Source organism: Callithrix jacchus, chromosome 7, assembly GCF_049354715.1.
Source record: "Callithrix jacchus isolate 240 chromosome 7, calJac240_pri, whole genome shotgun sequence".
NCBI classification, from domain to species: domain Eukaryota; kingdom Metazoa; phylum Chordata; class Mammalia; order Primates; family Cebidae; genus Callithrix; species Callithrix jacchus.
Window position 1 is genome coordinate 12,557,901 of NC_133508.1, and position 22,310 is coordinate 12,580,210.

Genomic DNA, 22,310 nt, shown 5'->3' on the forward strand with positions numbered 1-22,310 from the left:
GTGTGTTGGGAGGTGGTCATAAACATGCATGATGATCACTTCCCTGCCAGCGTTTCTACATGTGCAGACTTGTAGCTTCTCTGCACTTGAGCTAGGTTCTGTAAATTTCAGTAGAAAGAACCTCATATTAGACTAGGATTCTAGCACCTCAGTTCCCAGGCAAGCTCAGTTGAGCCGGAAAGTGACCTTCCTTGAAAATTTTCTAGGCTCGAGGAATGGCTTAAAGCTAACCCAAGCAGTTTCTTCCTCAAACACAAAGGATAGCAACATGAATTTTAAAGTTGTAAAATGAACTCCATAGTTTTTATAGTTGAAACAAGATTTTAAAAGGTTTAAGGATGCATGTGTCCACACCTGCGCAAAGCCCAATTCTGGTCTTCTTGAGGCCCTGATACGCCTATCCGGCGTCCTGTTGACTCAGCAAGGAAAGTTTCCTGGGCTCACACTCCAGGAAGCTTGGTGTGGAGCTTCTGCTATTTGTAGTTTTGTTTTCATTTCCTGTTGTTCTTACCTTGATTTTTGAGACAGTGCTTTAATGGTGGATGTGTTCGTGCAGGCCTTGCTTAGCGAGGCTTAAGTCAGGGAGAGATGCCGAGGAATCCGAGAGAAGGGAAGCAGAGGGCTTGGCGGAAATGCTGGGGCCAGAGGCTTCAGGTGGTGCTGGGCAGATACCCCGATGGCCTGCGCCCCCTCCCTTATTCTTTTCTCATAGAGCCATGTGGTGATAGTTGCCCCAGCCCTGTCCCTGTGAGTTCCCCTCTGCAGGTGCCCTCATGTCCTGTGGAAGGTTGGGGGGCTGACTGTAGGCTGCGGACGCTGTTGGTTTTAACTTTTGTGCCTTGCCGAACAAAAGTGAAACAGAAGCAGTTCCCTGCTTCCCAGGACGGTTCTCCAGAGCGCTGTGGTGCCTGCGGTGGCCCTGGCTTTGCCTTGGCTGGGCTCAGAGGGTGACCACGCTGTGTGGTCCCCTTGGTGGTCTGTGTGCTGTTCTGCATGGGGTCGGCAGCTCTGCTCAGTGCTGTAACAAATTTAAAAAAAACTAAAGTTTGAATTAATTAGTTTTTTTTCAACTTGTTACAGCAGCAAATGGAGCTGCCGTGGTTCGGTGTAGACTGCAGCACAGTGAAGGAGTGCCGAGAAGAACGTTCCGCTCTGCTCACATCGGGGTGTGTGACGTCCGAGAAGCCGCGGCCCGGGAGCGGGTGGCCAGCACCGCAGGGAACCGGCCTCTGTTTTACTTTCGTTTCGGTGAGCGTTGCTTTGCTGAGAGCCAGCCCCACAGCAGGGACAACATTTGAAAAGGGGCCACCCTCCAAGTGCCATCCTGTATAGGCCCGTAGGGTGTGGCCTGGGCCTGAGGGTCCCCTTCATTCTCCAATGAGTTCCAGCCAGGGCACTCCGCAGGCCCAGAGCTCACCAGAGTCCGGCTCTGTCCCTGTGAGTTAGGGCCCAGTTCTGGGTTTCCTGTTAAGTAGAATGTTGCTTTCATAATTCCACTTTCTCAGTTGGGGCACCACTTACAAAACAAGAAGAATGCATGACAAATTATAAAGCTGCTCTTAAAGTCAGTGGTCTCCTTATAGTCAAAGACCTCATTAAAGGATGAGCTGTTGAGTCTTGGCCTCTGAGATCTGCTTGAGGGAGTAATTTTGAGATTTCTATCCCAAAGAGCCAAGTTTGGGTTTTTGAAATAGAAAAACCAGTCAATCATAGAGTTTGTTCTTAGAGGTAAGGATTCTGTTCAAAGGTCAAAATTACTTTGGTGCCTGTAATCCCAGCTACTCAAGAGACTGAGGCAGGAGAATTGCCTGAACCCAGGAGGTGGAGGTTGCGGTGAGCCGAGATTGAGCCATTGCACTCCAGCCTGGGTAACAAGAGTGAAACTCCATCTCAAAAAGAAAAAAAAGAAAAAATCATATTCACGGTGAATTTTTAAATTCATGTTCATGGTTATAATTCAAAATGTGGTGTTTTAAAATCATATACAAGGCCGGGCGCGGGGGCTCATGTAATCCAGCACTTTGGGAGGCTGAGGCAGGGAGATTGCTTGAGCCCAGGAGTTTGAGACCAGCCTGGGCAACAAAGGGAGTCCCCATCTCTACAAAAGAAGAAGTTAGTCAGGCATGATGTGGTGTGCCTGTGATCCCAGCTGTGCGTGAGGCTGAGGCAGGAGGATCTCTTGAGTCCAGGGAGTCAAGGCCGCAGTGAGCTATGATTGCGCCACTGTTCTCCAGCCTGGGCGACAGAGTGAGACCCTGTCTCAAAAAAAAATTGGTAAAATCAAGTCATAGAGGCAAACTCTATTATTAAAATTGGCCATCGGGATTTCAGAAGAGGATAACCCTGCCTCGTCTCCCAGCCTCCACCACCTTCCTCCTCTCCAGCCCCTGGCTGATGCCCTCGCACACTCAGGAGCAAGTGGCGGAGTTGATGAGAAGGTGACAGCACTGGGTGTTAGCTGTGAGGTCCATTTCAGAATTTATCAGCTGGAGACGTGAGGAAACAGGAGGAAAGATGGCCCAGGCCACCTGATTCAGGCCCAGACACTGGACTCAGGAAGGGCTGGCGTTCCAGCCAGGCTGTGTTCCCCTGCTGACCTTCATTAGGAGATGCTGCTGGTGATGAGTGAGCATACACCATGTCTGACTATCCCTGGGAAGTAGCGAGTGTTATGATAAACTTCCACCCTTTTTATCCCCAACATTTATATCCGTGTTTCTCCAGAAAGTATTCTAGAAGTGTTTCTAGGATGTTTGGGAAGCAGGATTACGAGCTGCATTGGGAATTTCATTCTCTAGGCCAGCCAGGTGCGTCCCAGTGGCTCAGGAGGGCAGTGGCGGTATCAGGTCCCCGGTCAGGGTTCAGAAGTGACCACGGTGCTGAGCGCCTGCCTAAATCTAGTTGAGGAAGAGTGCCAGGAGCCAGGAAGAAATGTGAGGATCATATGTGCAGTGAAAGGGCCAGTAAGAGTGCCTGAAGATCGTTTTCAGGGAGAAGACCCTGTTTAGGGAAGCTGCCCACTTGGCACCTGCCCTTTTGCAATTCAGACCCACCCTCATCAGACCCAGCCCAGTTAAACTGGTAAATGTAGGAAATGGACTCCACTTTCTGGCACCCTCTTCAGGGATATCTCAGTAACACTGTGGACTTTGATTACAAAGCTCACTGCTTTTACAGTACAAGCCATGGAGGTTTAAAGTAGTAAAATTTCAGTGTGGTGGTTGTAAACAGTGAAATCTTCCTCACTCAGATACAGTTCCTCTTTCTCACAGCAGCTTCTTATGTGATTGTCCATGAAACGTTTCTTGGTCTTAAGCAATTTATGAAGATCCAGTATTCCTCTCCAAGCCCAGCTTGCTTTTCCTCCAACAGCCAGACAGCTTGACCCCAGGTGCCAGTTATGAGGATTCTGTAAGGGGGTCAGTGTGCACGGCACATCCTCTTCTCTCTGTGTGGTTGTTGTGTGAGTGGCCTCCCATAGTCAGTGAGAGTTCAGCCCCACACTGTTTCCACTGAGAACTCGATAGCCGCCCTGGCCTGCAGGCTCGCGCTGTGCCGTCTGGCTGTTGACCCTAGTCCCTGATCACAAACCCGGACTTTTCTCAGTTCCTCCCCACACCCTGCTGCCAGGGCTCCCCAAAGGCCATGCTGCTGTCTACACTGGGAACTCTGCCCAGGATGCACATTTGGCCATGTCCAGGTAGTGCTGAAAAGTAAGTTCGGATACTATGTCCTCAGGGATTTCCCCCAATCCCTTGGTCAGACAGTCCACAGGCCGTGTCCAGGTGGTGTTGAAAGCTCAGTTTGGATGCTGCATCCTGAGGGATTTCTTCCCTGACCCCTTGGTCCTGAGGGATTTCTCCCGATCCCTGAGTCAGATGGTCCTGGTTCCCATCTCCCTGGCGTCCTGTCTCTGAAACACCACAGGAATAGTTGGGTGGTGGTTACTAAGTGCTCAGTCTCCACCCCACTCCCCACAGTCGGATATAAAAATTGCCCAAGGCCCTGGCTGCCTGCTCACAGAAAGTGGATGTTGGGCAGGTATTTGTTGAATGGATGCCAGGGTGCGGGACGGAGGGGCCGAGTCTGCCCATGGGGTCAGGCTGGGGCAGCACTTGCTTGCCCCCTACCGAGTGGCCACCCCCACCATGGTATGAGAATGGATGTGCAGTGTCCTGAGGGCAGACTCCACCATGCCCACATGTTGCTCAGATTCACACAAAGCCTGAAATGGGCACCGGAGAGCTTCCACTGCCTCAGCATCTATCTGTGCCACAGATTTATTTTTATTCTTGATTTGGATAAGTTTAAATGGTAGATGGTAACATGTAAGTGCTAATTAATGACCGAAATGACAGAGGGCAACATGTACCTCAGTCCAGCCCAGTCAGTGGGATTTATATCATTTTTAGAACCTGGCCTATATCCTACTGTTGGATCCTGTAAGTGGATCACCTGTTCTCCTGAGAACAGCTGTTCTGGCCTGAGTGCTGTTGCTTGGCCTAAATCCCAGCATTGGATCCTGTAAGTGGACCTGTTCTCCTGAGAACAGCTGTTCTGGCCTGAGTGCTGTTGCTTGGCCTAAATCCCAGCATTGGATCCTGTAAGTGGATCACCTGTTCTCCTGAGAACAGCTATTCTGGCCTGAGTGCTGTTGCTTGGCCTAAATCCCAGCATTGGATCCTGTAAGTGGACCTGTTCTCCTGAGAACAGCTGTTCTGGCCTGAGTGCTGTTGCTTGGCCTAAATCCCAGCATTGGATCCTGTAAGTGGACCTGTTCTCCTGAGAACAGCTGTTCTGGCCTGAGTGCTGTTGCTTGGCCTAAATCCCAGCATTGGATCCTGTAAGTGGATCACCTGTTCTCCTGAGAACAGCTGTTCTGGCCTGAGTGCTGTTGCTTGGCCTGAATCCCAGCATTAGATCCTGTAAGTGGATCACATGTTCCCATGAGAATGGCTGTTCTGGCCTGAGTGCTGTTGTTTGGCCTAAATTCCAGCATTGGATCCTGTAAGTGGATCACATGTTCCCATGAGAACAGCTCTTCTGGCCTGAGTACAATCGCTTTGAGTGGCTGCCTTGCCCTTTCACCATGGAGAGGGCTTCTTCTGAGGCCCGTTGCAGATTCCCCCACTGGGTTTTGACAGTTGTGAGGGAGGAAGTGGCCTGGAGTTGGCATTTGTGAATCTTGTACTTCGGTCACATACGGAACGAGAACCTTTCTTACCTTTGCGGACGTAAATGCCACTTTGTTCTGTGTTCTTTAGAAGACCTGGCTGGCTGACCATGGCCTGTTCACCTGGGCCTGCTGTTGGTTGTTCTGATGCTTCATGTCAGCAGAAGCTGTGCTTTCCCAGGGCAGGTGCAGAGCAGGTCTGCGTTCTTGTTCTGCCATGAGCATTACAGTCCTGTGACCCCAGCGCAGCCATTTCCTGCATGTGCTGGCATAGAGACCTCCTCCTCAGCTGGGCTGCAGGGTCCTGGGAGCCTGTCCCTGGCAGGTTTCCTCCACTTAGGGGCAGGCCGTGTGGTGGCTCACAGGGTGAGGTGCAAACCTAAATCCCAGAGAGGGAGAAATGAGAGTGTCTAGATTGTATTGCCTGTGACTTAGTGTGAATCTTTCTAGAACAAGTTGCTTCAGTGAAAGGTTAACCACCTGTGTTACGGGTCAGCCGTGTTCCCACCGGCACTTCCCAGGGTACCATGCTCAGCTGCTGGAGATGTGTTCTGTCACACACAGTTGTGAATTTGAACCCGTGCATTTCCTGGCCTTTTTAGCAACGTTTAATAATCACATTCCTCATCCCAGATGTCAGTCGCTAGGGATAGAGGGTGCAGCGGAGCCCACACCATGCGGGGTGTCTCGGGTCTGAGCAGAGTTGGGTGTGTCTCCAGTGGGGAGGGTAGTGCCCACTTTGGAACTGCTCATGTGGGTTTTGTGAAAAATCCAAGGTGTAAGCAAAGTGCGGAAACGTGTAGCCCTGGCCGTGATGGAGAGATTGTTATCTGATCCAGTGAGCATGACCAGAGGTCAGGCTGGGGGATGATGCACAGATATCAGACCCTCCCAACTCCGGATTGCCGACAATTTCCCATGTGTGAGCCCCTAATAAGTTAAAATATTATAATAGGAAAATGGTTGTTAAGCAAATGTATACTGACTTGTGGTAAAGATTTCGGTTCATGAAAGATGGATAGAAAGGAGGACAGCGTGGGGCCGGGTACGGTGGCTTGCTCCTGTAATCCCAGAACTTTGGGAGGCTGAGGCAGATAGATCACCTGAGGTCAGGATTATGAGACCAGCCTGGCCAACATGGTGAAACCCCACCTCTACGTTTCTGTATAAAAAATACGGAAACTAGCTGGGCATGCTGGTGGGTGCCTGTAATCCCAGCTACTTAGGAGGCTGAGGCAGGAGAATCACTGGAACCCAAGAGGCTGAGGTTGCAGTGAGCCAGGATTATTCCATTGCACTCCAGCCTGGGCGACGGAGCAAAACTTTCAAAAAAAAAAAAAAAGGGTGAGAATTTGTGGGGTTGGAGCAGGTAGGTTTCAGTCTTCTCATTGTGTGGTACTCCCATCTGAGTAAATACAAAGAAACAGTTGTCCTGTTTGCTTTATGTCAAAGTTCTTGATTGTACTTACTTTAAAAACAAGTTCTGTGATATGAACAAGAGTGTGTAATTGGGTCCTGGAGAGAATGCTTTGGGACAGATTCTGGATTCAGAAACTGCTTTGGGACAGACCTGAAATACAGAACAATCCCCAGCAGTTTCACGAAGGGCCCAAAGCGGGCTTCTCATGCAGGACATTCCTGTGGAGGCCTCCATGGAGCATGGCGTGCTTGCCCCTGGGTGCCCAGGAAGGAGGCCAGGAGAGCTCTGGGAGCCAAGGCTAGCCATAGAGATGTTTATGTCTGCACCCCCAGCATGCCCGGACACGCGATGAGTGAGAACAAGATGGGAATTTGGAGCAAGGACTTGTCATCTTAAATCCCACATACTTTTAAAATTTAAGTTTTCCTCCACACATTCTTGATGATGTCTTTTAAAAACATGTTGAAAAATCAGGATTTTCAGTGTACTTCTGACTATCTGTATTTAGAAATCCTGACTTTTTCTGGTACATTGAACATCCTAAAGAACCGCATGGCGCCCGTGTTGCTGGGCTTCTGGCCTGTGGAGCACTGCTGTGTCAGAGGGTGGTGGCCCAGGCCTGCCCTGTTCTGAGGGGGACTTGAGGATTGCCATGTTGTCCACTGTCTGCTTTTTCATGGTATCGATGGAGTACCCTCCTGCACTTACTAACCTGGAATTGACAGGCTGCTCAGTTCACAGAACTCTATTGTTAGAATTTCCTTGGGGAATCCTTTCTTAATTATGTGCTGTAAGTAATTGAAGGTCTAATAAAAATGGTGCTAAGACCTGGGACAGTGGGCATTCCACTTTAACTCAGGTCCGGGGTTTGGGGCACAAGAGATGATGCGGCTGGACAGGAAGGTGGAGTGAGGCTCAGAGGGACCCACTTCCAGTGAAGGAGTTGGGGGCTTTGTTCTGTGGTCATCAGGACGCAAAGGAATGAAACCGTCAGAGCCCTTCTGGACCAATGTGGGGAAGACAGCTCTGGGCACTGGGAGGAAGTAGAAGCCACAGTACTCTAGGCAGAGAACACCTGCGGTGGATAGTGCCCAGGCAGGCCATGTGCGGACCCCAGGAGGAGACAGGTCATAGGGGATTCAGATATTTGAAGATGGGGAGCACCTGAAGGCCCTCATGCCAGGTTGCTGAGGGGCCCATTTGCAAATGAAAAGGCAGTCATGGGAGAATGTTTAGACACCATACAAGGGTGGCACCAGGCTGCCCGCACTCAGGAATCCGTTCTGCACCCGTGTTTCCTTGCCAAGAAAACAGCAGAAGGAATGGTCCCGGCCTGGAGCTTTTTGTGTTGATGACTGAGTGAAGTATAAAGTGCTTAGGCCAGGCTATCACTGCTACTTCTGTCCTAAGAAAGGTTCTGGAACTTGCCCAGAATACCACAGAATCACAGGAGCCAGATGGATCGGGGCCCCAACCATAGGCGTGGAATCTCCTGTCTATGGAGGGCTGGAGTTGAACTGGTGCCTCTTACGGCCAATGCGTGAAAGCTGAGCAGGTACTCCTGGGAGGAGAATCTCAACTCCATCTCAGCTGTGTGTTTGCCTGAGGAGGCCTCGCTTTTTGTCCTCCACACTTGCATGTTTGGATGCAGCCACACCGTCTCCCTGGGGACCTCCCCTTCCCAGGGACCACACCCGCCTCTCCCCTGACCATGCCTTCTGTCATGAGGCTTCCGATCTTTCTGTGACTGTCCTGAGAGCTGGTTTTCAACCCTTCTGTTTTATTCGTTTCTGTTTTCAAACTTTTGTTGTAAACATTGCATTTCGACCTATGAGAGTAAGTATTCACAAGGTCGGTATACAAAAATAGCTTTTTGATATCAGACATGTAAGGCCTGTGTTTGATAAGGCCTGAGAAGCCAAGCAGCATCCTAGAACTCTGTAGACCATTGTCCATGGGCACCAAGAGGAGGTTAGGCTTGGAGGTGATTCCAGGAAGCGTGTTTGAATGGACTGGATAAGTGTGGGACTAAGATCGAAGGGGAAACATTGAAAACACCAGCCCACCAGTTACACTTGGCAACTTGAAAATGTGTGTTTATCTCTAGTTCTCCTCAAATTGTGCTAAGATGTCAGTGACTGTGTAAGGTATAAATCCACAGGACAAGAAGTCAAGTAGAGGAATTTGTGGTTCATCATTTAGCAGAATGGAGAAAGCCAAGATGCAGACACTAGGAGAGCTATGGGTGCTGCAGGTGTGGAGCCAGGAGAACTGTGTCCAGGAAGCAGGTGGCCGCCCCTCCCCTCCTCCCAGCCCTGTGTGTTCTCTGGAGAAATTAAATGGGGAGGCTCCAGATTTGGGAATGGTACTGAAAACAGAGGCCCCAGATCAGAGCACACATGTGGAGGGAATAGCCCATCCCAGAAGGATCAACGTGCCTGTGTTTGGTTATAAAACCAGAGAGGAGAGGACTCTTCTTTTGGCAAACAAAACAGCCTAGATGAAAGCCCTCCTGGGAAGAGATGTGGTGTTGTGCCCCCATAAGAAGAAAAAACTTACTTGCAGCTCCTCCAGTGGGAATAAAGAAAAGATGATGGAAGGAGAAAATAAAGAAATGGATATTACCCAAAGATTATAGTATCAGAGTGATGTTTAGCTTCTCACCAATAATGGAAATGAAAGGCAATGAATGAAAGTAATTTTCACTTAGAATTCCTTATGTAGGTAAAAGACCCAGTCACGCTGGGTAGAAAGAAAAGCACTTTCAGACATGCTGGGCCCCCAAGTATTCCTTCTCATCTGTTCTTTCTGAAGAAGCCACTTGAGGTGCTCCTTTAGGATGGGAGAGTAGAGGGGGCATTGAGGAGTGTGAGAACAAGTGACCAGCACAGTGAGTGTCCACAGCCGGTGGGAAGAAGGGCATGGCCCAGTGACTGTAGCAGGTCTTGGGTCAGGGCGGGGTTCCAACAGGGCTTCCAGAAGCGAACAAAGGTTCTTACCAGGTTGTCAGTGTTTGATCGTGGGCAAGAAAAGCATGGGAAACAGTTTTCAGTGCTGCTGGAGAATCACGAAAGGGTTGGCCATAGGTACATTGAAAGCCAAGATAATGGAAAATAGATTACAAGTATTAACTCCAGCATCATTGAAAAGATAGGAAGGTATTTTAGCACACTGCAGACCCTGCAGAAGACCATCTGTACGTAGCCCTGGCATGATGACCACAGTGGCTTAAGGTGTGGGATCTAAAAAGGACAATTCAGGAAGTCACATTATAAGTCTATATTTATGAACATAAGTGCCAGGTAACTACTGTTTTCACATGAGATTCGTAGTAATCTTTGATTTCCTAAAATGCATCTGTTTGATAAAAAGGTAACTGAAGGTCATTTTTAAGAGATTATTTGTGAGTGATGACTGGAAGAGGTTGGTAGCAGCAGACAGTTCAGCCATCAGGAACTATAGTGATTTGGATGCTTGCTGAAAGAAGAGCACATGGAACTTCACAACATGGTGGCATAGGAGCAGTGCTTTACTCAGTTCTGAACTCGCCCGCCTGACGTGGGACCTACAGGGGTGCCATCAAAGGCTGCTGTTCAGAAACCGGAAGGGTAAGAGGAAGATTAAGTCTGTAGACTCGACAACTGTCCTAAGAGCCCAACATGGAAAACCAAGGACTAAATATTTTCTTTTGTTAACTTAAAACTTTTATTTCTTGTTTACTTTCAGTCAAATATGACTGATCCTTTCCTGAAGAAGCATCTGTTAGTGATTGGTGCTCAGTATTGGAACAGTTCTTCAGGGAACTGTGAGGATGACACCCTTCCTGTGGGTTTAGTTTTGTCTAGTTGTGTTCCTGGCCATCCTGTTATTACCTGAGTATAATCAATACCATGACGGGCAGATTTGGGTCAGTGTTTTGACTAACACCATTAAATCATTTTTATCTGACCACATGAATTTTTTTTGTGATTCGTGAAAGTCATAGTCAAATATAATGTGTTAAAACACTTGGCATCAAATGGAGTAAGTTTCCAGAGAGTAATCTAGAATGAGCAAAGGTGGAAGTTCATGGTATATCCTGGTTACCTGAACTATATTGTTAAATTGTCCTATAAAATTTATTTTAAAACTAACTTTAGTAATACACTTTTAAGTTTTCTTGGGAATATATATGACCCATTCTGTATATTTATTACATGGAAAGGTCATACCTTGAGTCTGTGTCTTGGGCCTGGTTGCTGTCACCCTAAGTCCAAGGAATCCAGTTGTCACCTGTGGCTGAATTTGTGTCCCTCCCTGTGGTTCAGGGGGCCTTTGCACTGCGATATGACTGTGGTGGCATCCAGGCAGGAGTGACCTCCCCACCTGTGGGAGAGCTTTCCCCTCAGCCCTCACCCTCCTGCCTGTGGACTCAGGTGCCCCCATGTCCAGTCCCGTGGGTGGCTCTGGCTTTGCTGTGAGGAGGGAGAGATGGTTTGCTAGAGGCTGCGGACTCCACTCAGCACAGCCACACCTCACTCTGCTGTTTTCCCTGAAATGCAGGGGTGGACCAAGCTTTGCCGCAAGAACGCCGGCCTCCCGTCACTCCTTCCTCTGCCTCCCGCTACCACCGCCGACGGTCTTCAGGGTCACGAGATGAGCGCTATCGGTCAGGTAAGCACGGGGCAGGGCATGATAGTAATTCGTCTGTCTGCCACTTTTGCCAAGAAGGTACCTGTGCCCAGCCACTGGGAGAGGCAGAAGCATAGTGGGTGTGGGTCTCCGGCAGGCAACGAACCTCCAGCTTTCTGCGCAGGCACACCCTCTTGGGAGACTCCAGTGTCCGGTAAATGGTAGCTCTTCGCATGCTTTACAACTCTATGTTGTTTATTTAGAACTTCATACTAATTAAAAAGATAATAATCTTGTGCCAAATCTTTCTCATTTTTAGGTGTCTCTATTAAATAATTTTGTAATCGTGGTTGCTAGGAGAGATTTTCTCTTTTTGCCCTCAGTGATTTGTCTTCCAGGTGTACTTTTCTAAATGGCAACGAAAACCATACACTATCACACGTTTCCTGTTTGGTTTTCCTCTGTGTTTTATGATGCCATCTGCATGGGTTGTTTGGACACTGTATTGCCACTGTCACCAGGGCTTGGCCAGCTGAAATTTTATTGATTTAGCAACAGAAAACTTAGGCTGTCGGGCATGATGGGGCATGCCTGTAATCCCAGCTACTCGGGAGGCTGAGGCAGGAGAAGCACTTGAACCTGGGAGGCAGAGGTTGCAGTGAGCTGAGATCGCACCATTGCAATCCAGCCTGGGCAACAGAGCAAGACTCCATCTCAAAAAAAAAAAGGCTGGGTTTGGTGGCTCATGCCTGTAATCCCAGCACTTTCAGAGGCCAAGGTGGGTGGATCATTAAGGTCAGGACTTAGAGACCAGCCTGGCCAATATGTTGAAACCCTGTCTCTGCCAAAAATACAAAAATTAGCCAGGTGTGGTGGCATGCATCTGTAGTCCCAGCTACTCAGGAGGCTGAGGCTGAAGAATCGCTTGAACCCAGGAGGTGGAGGTTGCAGTGAGCCAAGGTCATGCCACGGCACTCTAGCATGAGTAACAGAGTAAGACTCCGTCTCAAAATGAAACAAAACAAACAAAAAACTTAGGCTGTGATTCATGTTTGAATTACTCAGAGAGTTTTTCCAACATGTAGGTTCAAGTTGCTTCTTTAAAAGAAAATTACTTGTGAATTCTTTGTAGTTCCTGGGGCACTGGTTAGGTCAGGGGTGATCCCTGCTGATGGACCTGATTCGTGAATCACTTTGTTTTCACATGCGCATCACCAGCATTCTCACATTGAGCTTTATGATAAGCAGGTGAAGTGTGACTGTTGTCTAGTGTGTCAGAAGAAGAGACTGAGGCTAAGTGATTATGACACTCACCCAGTGGTCGAGGAAATCCTGTGAGTCTCAGCTGGGTTGTAATGAATCTCTCTGTCTGCACAGGCTCATGTGATTAGCTGCTTTTGCTGTGCCCTCAGTTGCTGTCTGCCTGGCGTCTTGGCTCTACTGTCCTTTCTATAGGGGACGTTTTATGGCCACAGGAAGTGTCACCCATGCAAACGAGAAGGATGCACCTGAGAGCCTGAATGAAAAGCCGGTGCACCTCCTTAGCATCCCTCCTGCATTCTCCGAGGAGGCTTTGACCCCAGGAAAACGTGTGGGGATGGGATGGAGGAGGATTTGTTCCCAAATCCAACCTCCATTCTTTCAGAACTGTCTTAAACCCTGATGCATACCAAGAGCTTCTCTTACTCATGTGGGTGTCTTGGATGCCCCCGTCACATTCAGGAAAGTGGAGGCGCCTGTGTGCTGTCAGCCTGCGATGAACACTTCTCTCACCCTGTCAGTGTTACTGTGTCGGTGCCCTGTCTGTGAACACACAGCACACCGAGAAGTGAGTTCACATAGCTTCAATTCTCACAGAAGCCAGTGGTGGTTGGTCTTCCATTTTGTAGATTAGGAAACAAGTTCAGGGAGGCCGCATGATGGCTGAGGATCACACGGGCCACTCATCACGGTGGGATGAAAGCCTGATGCCTTACCACACAGGAGAGGAGGTCAGCGTCAGTCGCCATTGCGTCTTGTTTCCTATGTTCTGTCTCTCTCCACGACACTGCAGGGGGTTGATCAACCGTGTGTTGACCTGGCCTTTGAATCGTGTCATCTTCATAGTCCCAGCTACTTCGTGAGATAAGTGTGGCAGGTTGTGGTCGACTCACGTGCTTCTCTCTAGATAGAAGCCTGAGAGGTGAGAGTAGTAGGAGACAGTGATCTCTTGACCTCAGGTGCGTTTTCTGTTCACCTGTGCACCTTATGTCAGCTCTTCAAAGGCAAGAAGGTGTGGGAGAGGCACACAGCGAAGCGGGTGGCTAAGAGTGGGAGGGTGACTGGAGGAGACCAACACTTCAGCTCACAGACTGCAGGCCCTGCTCCGCAGGGGAAGTGAGGCTCAACATGAGAAGCAGGGTTCCTTTCTCCTGTTTTTGTAGAATTGTGAAATATAGCACCTCTTCATACACAGTCCCTCCCCTTCCCCATCCTGATTCATGTCTCTGTTGCCATTGTCACCACATGACATTCTGTCGCTCCATCTGCATATCTGTATTATTTACCTACCTGTCAATCATTCCTCCATTTATTGACCTCTCATGCACCTGTCTGCCCTTTCATCAATCATCCACTTATCTGTCAATCGTCCACTTACATACACCATCCATCCATTTTCCATCTATCATCCATCCGTCTTCCATCTGCCTCCGTCTCTCACCTTCTCCCATAGAATACGAGGCCCACACAGGCAGGAACTCTGCTTGGTTCATTCATGTTGGCCAAGCACCAATATTGCCTGGCTTCTATATTTTGAAGGAAGGAAGATGGGGGAGCATAACACATTTGGGGAAGGGCAAGAAGTTAGGTAGGAGGGGCCAGGTTATAGCATCTTGTGTGTCATGCTCGGAAATTTGGACTTCATCCTGAAGACGATGAGAACCACTTGAAGATTTTAGGCAAAGGCACTGTGGGAGCCAGTTCAGGGTTTGAAGATCACTTTAGCAGCATCATGGAACGTGGACTAAAAGTGGGGGAGTCCAAAAGACCCTGATATCTCTTAAGTACTGAGGTGTAGTTAAGAGATATTGGTCAGGGCTGGGCATGGTGGCTCATGCCTGTAATCCCAGCACTTTGGGAGGCCGAGGCTGGAAGATCACCTGAGTTCAGGAGTTTGAGACCAGTCAGGCCAACATGGCGAAACCCCATCTCTAATAAAAATACAAAAGTTAGCTGGGTGTGGTGGCGCATTCCCATTATCCCAGCTACTCCAGAGGCTGATGCAAGAGAATCTCTTGAACCAGGGAGGTGGAGGTTGCAGTGACCTGAGGTCACACCACTGCACTCCAGCCTGGGTGACACAGCATCAAAAAAAAAAAAAAATTGTATCAGTTAGATTTGAAAAATGCTCCAAAGAGAATAGCAATAGGTCCTGAAGATTGGGTCAACATGGAGGAACATGAGAGGAAATCAAGGTGACCTTGATGTCTTAGTTATGCACCTGCACAGATGATGCTCCCCAATTCTGTACCCAGGGTGACTCTGAGATGTCCAGCTTATGCACCTGCATAGATGATGGCCTCCAATTCTGTACCCAGGGTGACTCGGAGATGTCCAACTTATGCACCTACACAGATGATGGTCTCCAATTCTGTACCCAGGGTGATTCTGAGATGTCCAGCGTATGCACCTGCACAGATGATGCTCCCCAATTCTGTACCCAGGGTGACTCTGAGAGGTCCAGCTTATGTACCTGCACAGATGATGGTCTCCAATTTTGTACCCAGGGTGACTCTGAGATGTCCAGCTTATGCACCTGCACAGATGCTGGTCTCTGATTCTGTACTCAGGATAACTTGGAGATGTCCAGCTTATGCACCTGCACAGATGATGCTCCCCAATTCTGTACCCAGGGTGACTCGGAGATGTCCAGCTTATGCACCTGCACAGATGCTGGTCTCCAATTCTGTACCCAGAGTGACTCAGAGATGTCCAGCTTATGCATCTGCACAGATGATGCTCCCCAATTCTGTACCCAGGGTGACTCGGAGATGTCCAGCTTATGCACCTGCACAGATGCTGGTCTCTGATTCTGTACTCAGGATAACTCGGAGATGTCCAGCTTATGCACCTGCACAGATGATGCTCCCCAGTTCTGCAGCTGCTTCTCTTTAGGGAATCAAGCTTACTGTGTGTAGGTTATAGGTGGCAGAATTTACCTTAGCTATTCACTTACTACGTAGAAGATACTATGAACAATTTTGTAGACATTCCTTGAAGTGTCATTTATGTGAGATATAATGGAAAACACCACGATTCCATGCATGCTGTTGTAGTTTTTAAAATTTGGGTACTCATCATTGTTTTTAATCAGCAGTGACTGATAGGGGTATGAGTGTACCCTATGGCCTCCGCATTGCCTGTGAATGCTCAGGTGCGGCTCTACTTTCTGTAGCCAACACAGAACACTCCCCTTTATATATCATGGCAGCTACTCTTCAGAAAAGCAGGAGGGGCATAGGGGTCATTATTGGGGTTCCTTATTCTCTGCTGTTTACTGTTGTTACAGGGATCTAGTTGTGACTTCTTTAAATTTAGATATGCTATAATTTACTTTCTCATGTGAGTACATGCTCACATGGTTTTAACAATGAGGTGTGAGGTAAGAGGAGCTTATATTAGTCTATGACCAGTAGACACGTTTCAGAGTTTTCTGTCTGCTTTTTCCTTTCTCCTGAGCCGACCAGGAACACTGGAGTCATTCACGAGGAAAGGGCTGTGGCTCCTTGGGAGACTCGGCAGCTCAAGCTCTGTGACCACTCATCTTTCAGTAAAGCTACTGTGGTTGCTTCAGTGACCGAATTTCATCAGCCAAGAAGTTATTCTGTTATCTCTTAGATAATTGACCTACTTAACAATTAATCTAGTCAGCCATTTAATCTTCCTGGCTGTATTTTCTCATTTCATTTCTAAACCCATGACCTTACCTTGTAATGAATTTTTACGAAAATTCTTTATAGTAGTATATATCTCTTCTTTTTAAATCACTTTCTTTTGGAACTTGAGTTTGATTTCGGAAGTGAGTGAAAGAACAGGCATTTATCAAGCACCTAGAATGTAGCAGAGTCTAATTTAAGCACTTCATTACCTTAACTAGGTAAAGTCTCAGAGCTTGGATTCTAACTTTAGTTATCACCCTTTTTCTCCCAACCAAAAACCCTGAGACTTGTGTTGTGCCCGTTCTAACCAAGACTGTGAGAGGAAGAATACCAGCAGTCATATGCAGCATGCCGTTCCCTGATGTGGTTGGAACTACTGCTGTGTCTTCTGGTGAACTAAGAACCTCTGTGTCTGAGTGTGGACAGCTGGGGCTGCCCTGTCAGGCATCAGAGCCTGACCTCAGCCTTGCCCTCCTTTGCAGTAGAGTGTCCCTGTGTCCTCTAGGATGGAAAGCTTCCAACAGAGCCCAGGGACCCCCAGGGGTCCAAGACCCTCTCAGGGATGTCTGTAGGGTCATGCTTTCCAGAATGACACAGCCATGTCTCCTGTTCACACACACTCTTGAGCACACAGCGGATTTTCCAAGGCTGCCTGTGGTGGGTTATGTAGGGTTGTTCTGTCAGCCAGTGGATTCTGTGACTGTGACATCTTCTTTAATAAAAAGAATAAAATAAAGTGGGGGATGCATAGACTTCTGGTTTCCAGCCCAGCACCTGAGGAGCTTGGAAGTTATCAAACTTGTCCCCATGAGCAAAGAGCTGGACAAACTAAAAATAAACAACCCTTCCTAGATCTGTCAGAGAATTGAGATGATAACCTCAAACTATTGTGCTGTAATTGGAAGTGGACAGCTTGAGCAGAGAGATGGAAAGAAAATCTAGGAATCAAAAGGCAATGCTGAAAATAAACACTGCAAGAGAAATGAAGAATGTGTTTGACGGGCCACCAGTAGCCTGGACATGCAGGTCAGAAATGCCACATAAAGAAAGGCTTAGAGAAGGAATAAGTGAAGATAAAATAAAATCTTCTTGCCTTTACTCTGTCTTCACCATTTTGCATGACTCTCTACACTTCTGCTTCTGCATATTTTACCAAAGAACAAAAGTGCAGCATGACAACAAGAAATCCTTGCGGAAGGGAACACTGTGCAGTGGACATGAAGGGTGGCCGTGGACAGGTGGGGTTCCACACAGCCTGTCTCATTCGGCCCCTTGCACAACTTTGGCTTCTCCCAGACTCGACTACTTCTTGGTCTGCTTTTCAGACTCGGGTCACACTAAGGATGAGCATCTTGTTGAACACTCTCACTTGTGGAGTGTGTTTATCACCACGAGCAGCTCTGCTGTGAGCTCTCCGACGTGGTCAGTCATTTAATCCTCATGGCCTCCCCTCTAGCAGGGACTCTTACCATTCCTAATTTGCATCCCAGGAAACGGGGATGTGCATAGGTTCAGTAACTTGCTTAAGGTAACAGAGAGGAGCTGGGGTTTGAACCTGTGTGGCCTGGCTCCCAAACCTGTATCTTCCTGCCCTGCTGCTGTGAAGCCAAGTATCTACCTTGGAGGAACATTCTCCTCTTGATTTCACGGTTGTCTTTAACGTTGGATGGCAGTCCCCAGGCTGTGTGTGTGCTGATTGTGTAATGCTGTGAGCTTTGTGCAAATAACAGGAGCTCTAGGAAATGGATCGTGAGTTTATGACTTCAGCAGACAGAAGTGAAGGGAGTACATTTTTCTAGATTTAAACCTGTGGATATACATAGGAATATAGGATGCTAGTAACAGCAATACTGACAGCAAGCATAAAGGGTGCATTTTTATACTACCTCTTTCTCTGAGGGGTTTGAAGCGTTCCGATTTTTTTATCCCCAAAACATTCCATTGCTTATTGTACTGCAGGATACTGGTTTCTCCCAGAACAAAACAGATCACGATCTAGTTAAACCAAAAGGAAACTGGTGTATTAACTTTCATCTGTTTAAAGACCTTAGTTAGATGTTGATGTGGGGACTCAAAATATGAGAGTCTGAAGAGCGAGGACCCATGGCCAGTGATGGCCCTTTGGGACTGACCTTCAAGGAACTGGCTTTGAAGCTGCTGATGACTGGTTTGATACTGTTCACTTGGTCCCATTTGGAGGTGATTGGCATCATTGCCTGTCTTCCTGCTATCAAGATGCGGTACTAGTAGGCTTATCCTGTGGTCTGTAATATATGGTCATGCAAAACACTAGTGTTAGGATAAGCCCGCATTTCCCAAGTGACTATGGGATGTGTATGTCCTGTAGTCATGTCACTCCAGGAATTCATGTTGTCTGTGCCAGTGGACAAGGTGGGATTTGTCAACAGTCTAATCCCTTTGGGATTTTTAGGTTTAGAAATTTGTAGCAAATCTGTTGCTTCCAGGTATTTATAAAAGCAGCTGTCATTGAGTGCTGCTGTGTGACCCGTACCTAGTAGTTTGCTGTGTATATTCCATCATAGGTGATTCTCACAGCAGCTCTACAGTATTGCTCCCACTGATGATGAAAGGGATGCGTTGAGGGATTTGAGAACTTACTCAGTGGTAGTGGCAGAGCTGGGATTCTGATACCGAAGCCTGGACTCTTCATCCTTATTCTTCCGTTTCCCTGGAACACAGGAGCTTGGGATGTTGCCAGTCCCTTGCTACTTCCTGTCAGTGAGACAGAATCACAGCTCATGGAATTAAGTGGAAAGAAAAACGAATGTTTCATTTTCATTATTTTAGGAAGAGGTGCTTGCATAAAATGGAGACATAAGGAATGGCTGCGTGATATGTGTGCTGTGATGTTGAACTTCTAATAAACTATTGCAAGAGAAGACATTTTTTATTTCTCCAGCGTCACATGACATACTAAGTGGTTTATTACCATTTTCAGTACTTTAAGAAATGCTGTTAAAGAAATACATTTTAGTTTACCAATTTAACACTACAAATGAAAGAAGTATCAACACATTCTTTACTAGCAATAGTGATCTATTCAATGCTGCATGAAGCTGATCCTGAATAATCCTTTCTCTTAATAGATGGGTACTTTTGGATTCTTAGAGTGAAAGGCCTAAAGGGAATGAACCATAAACAGTTGCACCAGAGAGAAAAGACGAGAAATATATGCCTATTTTGGGTTATCAAATGCGCCTCTACCAATTTATTGTCTCTCAGTTCCAAATTCACCCTTTATTGCCTCCTTCAGAAACAGTGGATCTGAGCCCTGCAAATTCCTTCGCTCACGTTAGTGGAGTGTGACAGAAGTGTGTTGGGACAGTAGCTTCCCTTCTTAGTCCCGGAGCTATGCACACGGGCCCCAGCAGGTCATGCTACTGCTGGGGTCTCAGCCTCTGTGTGGCACGGCAGCCAGCAGCTCACCCCCCCCACCCCTGACAGCTTTGTAGGAGGTTCACCAGCAAGAGCCCACAACCTGAGGCTGCAGGCAGTGTGGTCTCCTTGGAGCCCTGTGATACGTTTGCCCTGACAGCCCTGAGTCCAGCTGTACCTGTTTCCTTCCCTTGTGTCCTTCTCACTCAGTATTTATGCATCTGCTGCTTTTCTCTTTGCTTCAATAGCACATTAATGCCACTTACAATCCCAGACTAAAGTAATTTTCTGTTTTCATGAAATTTTAATCCATCACTTCCCAGCCTCTCCATAGGTGGAAGTATCCTTGAATACTTTCAGTGCTCATCCTCAAAGATACTTAGAAATCCTAGAAAATCACTGCCTTCTGTCCTAACTGCTAAGCATCCCCATTATTTTCTCCTTTTATCTTTTTAAGCATTTGTATTTCAGGCATTTGCTGTCTGTGACACTGTCTGTGTGTCTAGCATGACCAGCAAATCTTGTTACTGTTGTGACATTCGCCTACACACCTGTCGACCTCTCTGCAATCCTGCCTGGTACCCTCACACAGGAGATTTCTGTGTATCATTGTTTCCATTCCACAGCCTCTCATCTGGTGTCTCATTCAAGTGGTGGGGTGAAACTGAATTCAGGGCATTTGTAACTGAGGCTGTGTAGGGTACCTGATCTGATGCTTTGATGGCTTTCTGATGTTGCACAGCTGCTGAATTTCATTTATTGGCTCATTTTATGGAAATTATATTGTATTTTCAAGGAAATATTTGTTTTGTAGCAACTTGCTTACCCATGTTATATTTTCCTAGAAGTTCTTCATCTTATGAGCTCTTCTCAGAGTGATCTGGGTTTTATGTGGAGTGCTGCAAATGTCTTTGTTCTCAGCCAATACCCTTTCCAGCACTGTGTGTTCATCTGACACTGTCCCCTTCCTCAAACCAGGGCCTCAGACTGGCCGGGCCTCCCTATGACCCACCAATGTCGGCTCTCACGGGGGATGGGTCCCTCCTGACCCCCATGCCCTGTGGTCAAATCTCTCCCTCTTCTCTCACCTCACCTGCAGGATTTGGGCCACTGGCAGTGGACATGCAGCCTTTTAAGCTGGATGTCTCAGGAAAAGACCTCTCCAGTAGCTGCGTGGGGTGTGTTCTCTGTAGGAGGGCGCTGGCAGAACACCCTGCTGTGTGAAGGACCCAGGAGGAGCAGCAAGAGGAACCGGGGGGCCGGGGCATGGGTCGCCTCGCATGACCCCTCTCAGTGTCATGTTGTGAAAGGTCTCTCCTCAAAGAGCTATCCATTCAATTACTATTTTAGGTGCTAGTGGCCGGGTATTCCTTTCTGGTTTGGATATTTGAGTCACACTGGGATTATTAAACATAGCAACAGCTTAGCGCATGGATGTAGATTCTAACTCAAACACTTCATTCCATGTTGCAAGAGATGTTTTCAGCTGTAATTACACCGCAGGCTTAAGAAGCTTAAGAACTTAGGCAGGTTGTCCTTTTTCCACATCTTTGCCTTGTTTTGATGGGGTTAGCTTGTTCTCTAAGAGTCTGCACTAAGAAGACCCCATAGCGCAATTTGGGGAGGGGGGGCTATCCTGTCATTGTTATTTGTCATAATATTGTTCAGTGTACAGTCTGATGGAATCTTCAAGGTGCTGTTTATAGATGTTTTGAATTGTCACCATGCCATTGATTTGTGGTTAACATAGCATATAGACATCCTTTTACAACAGTTTAGTTACTCTGCTGGCTTATGTGTTGCTCGCTTTTGTTGTACAGTCAGCAGTCTGACATTGCGTGGTCCCCACATTTCCCTCCTGCTCATGTTACCCATCCTGTGGGTCAGCTGTGAGTGAACCACTCTTTATCTTCATTCTGGAGTGGCCCCGAGTGGGTGTGTGCTGATCTCCTTGTGGGTTAAAGTGTTCTTCTGTTACTGTTTTCTGTTTTATAACAAAATTTAGCAGACTTGTGTATGGTGCAGACTTTTTTTTAAAATGTCTTTTGCCTTTATGAAAAATACACTTGCATTGCTTTAAGATGTACTTTTCCTGCCTCTCCATCCTTTACCAAACAATTGCTTTATGTTAGAAATAGGGCGGTGTGTGCATGCTTCATGGCCTCCTTTAACTAAGCACTTCATGTAACCTCCATCTGATTGTAAAAGTGATTACACTCAAAGCAAAAAACTTTGCAAATTTTGAAAAGAATGGGCCAGGTGTGGTGGCTTCTGGCTGTAATCCCAGCACTTTGGGAGGCCGAGGTGGGTGGATCATGAGGTCAAGAGTTTGAGACCAGCCTGATTAACGTGGTGAAACCCTGTCTTTACTAAAAATAAAAAAATTAGCTGGGCATGGTGACACATGCCTGTAATCCCAGCTATTCAGGAGGCTGAGGCAGGAGAATTGCTGGAACCCAGGAGGCAGAGGTTGCAGTGAGCCGAGATTGTACCACTGCACTGCACTCCAGCCTGGTGACAGAGAGACTGTGTCAAAAAAAAAAGAACACAAAGCAAAATATTGTCATCTTGTCATCCTGAAATGGCTACTCTTAAAATTTTGATGTAGTTCTTTCAATTCTTTTTAAATAAAACTGCTTTTAACACAAGCACTTTAATTGTAGTGATCAAATTATAATCAGGAAATAAGGAGAAAGTAAAAAGAACATCAAGTTTGGGGCAAAAAGGAAGACCATATAGAAAGAGGCTACAACTTAAAGTAAGGCTGGGTGGTGGTGGTGGTGGTTGTGGT

The 22,310-nt window shown here is 47.4% G+C and overlaps 1 protein-coding gene across 17 annotated transcripts in view; it reads left to right on the forward strand.

Annotated features, from left to right (window-relative positions):
* The window catches only part of DIP2C (DIP2 acetate--CoA ligase C (putative)), a 387,622-nt gene that overhangs the window by 198,218 nt on the left and 167,094 nt on the right, over positions 1-22,310 (forward strand). For 7 of the 17 annotated variants that reach the window (XM_035252738.3, XM_035252740.3, XM_078329408.1 and 4 more), the window contains exons 3-4: positions 1,081-1,248; positions 11,136-11,246. In XM_035252738.3, coding sequence (XP_035108629.1) covers positions 1,081-1,248; positions 11,136-11,246 — 279 coding nt within the window. The remainder of the gene's footprint in view (positions 1-1,080; positions 1,249-11,135; positions 11,247-22,310) is intronic. The other 10 variants (XM_035252743.3, XM_035252745.3, XM_078329410.1 and 7 more) reach the window with 2 other exon arrangements.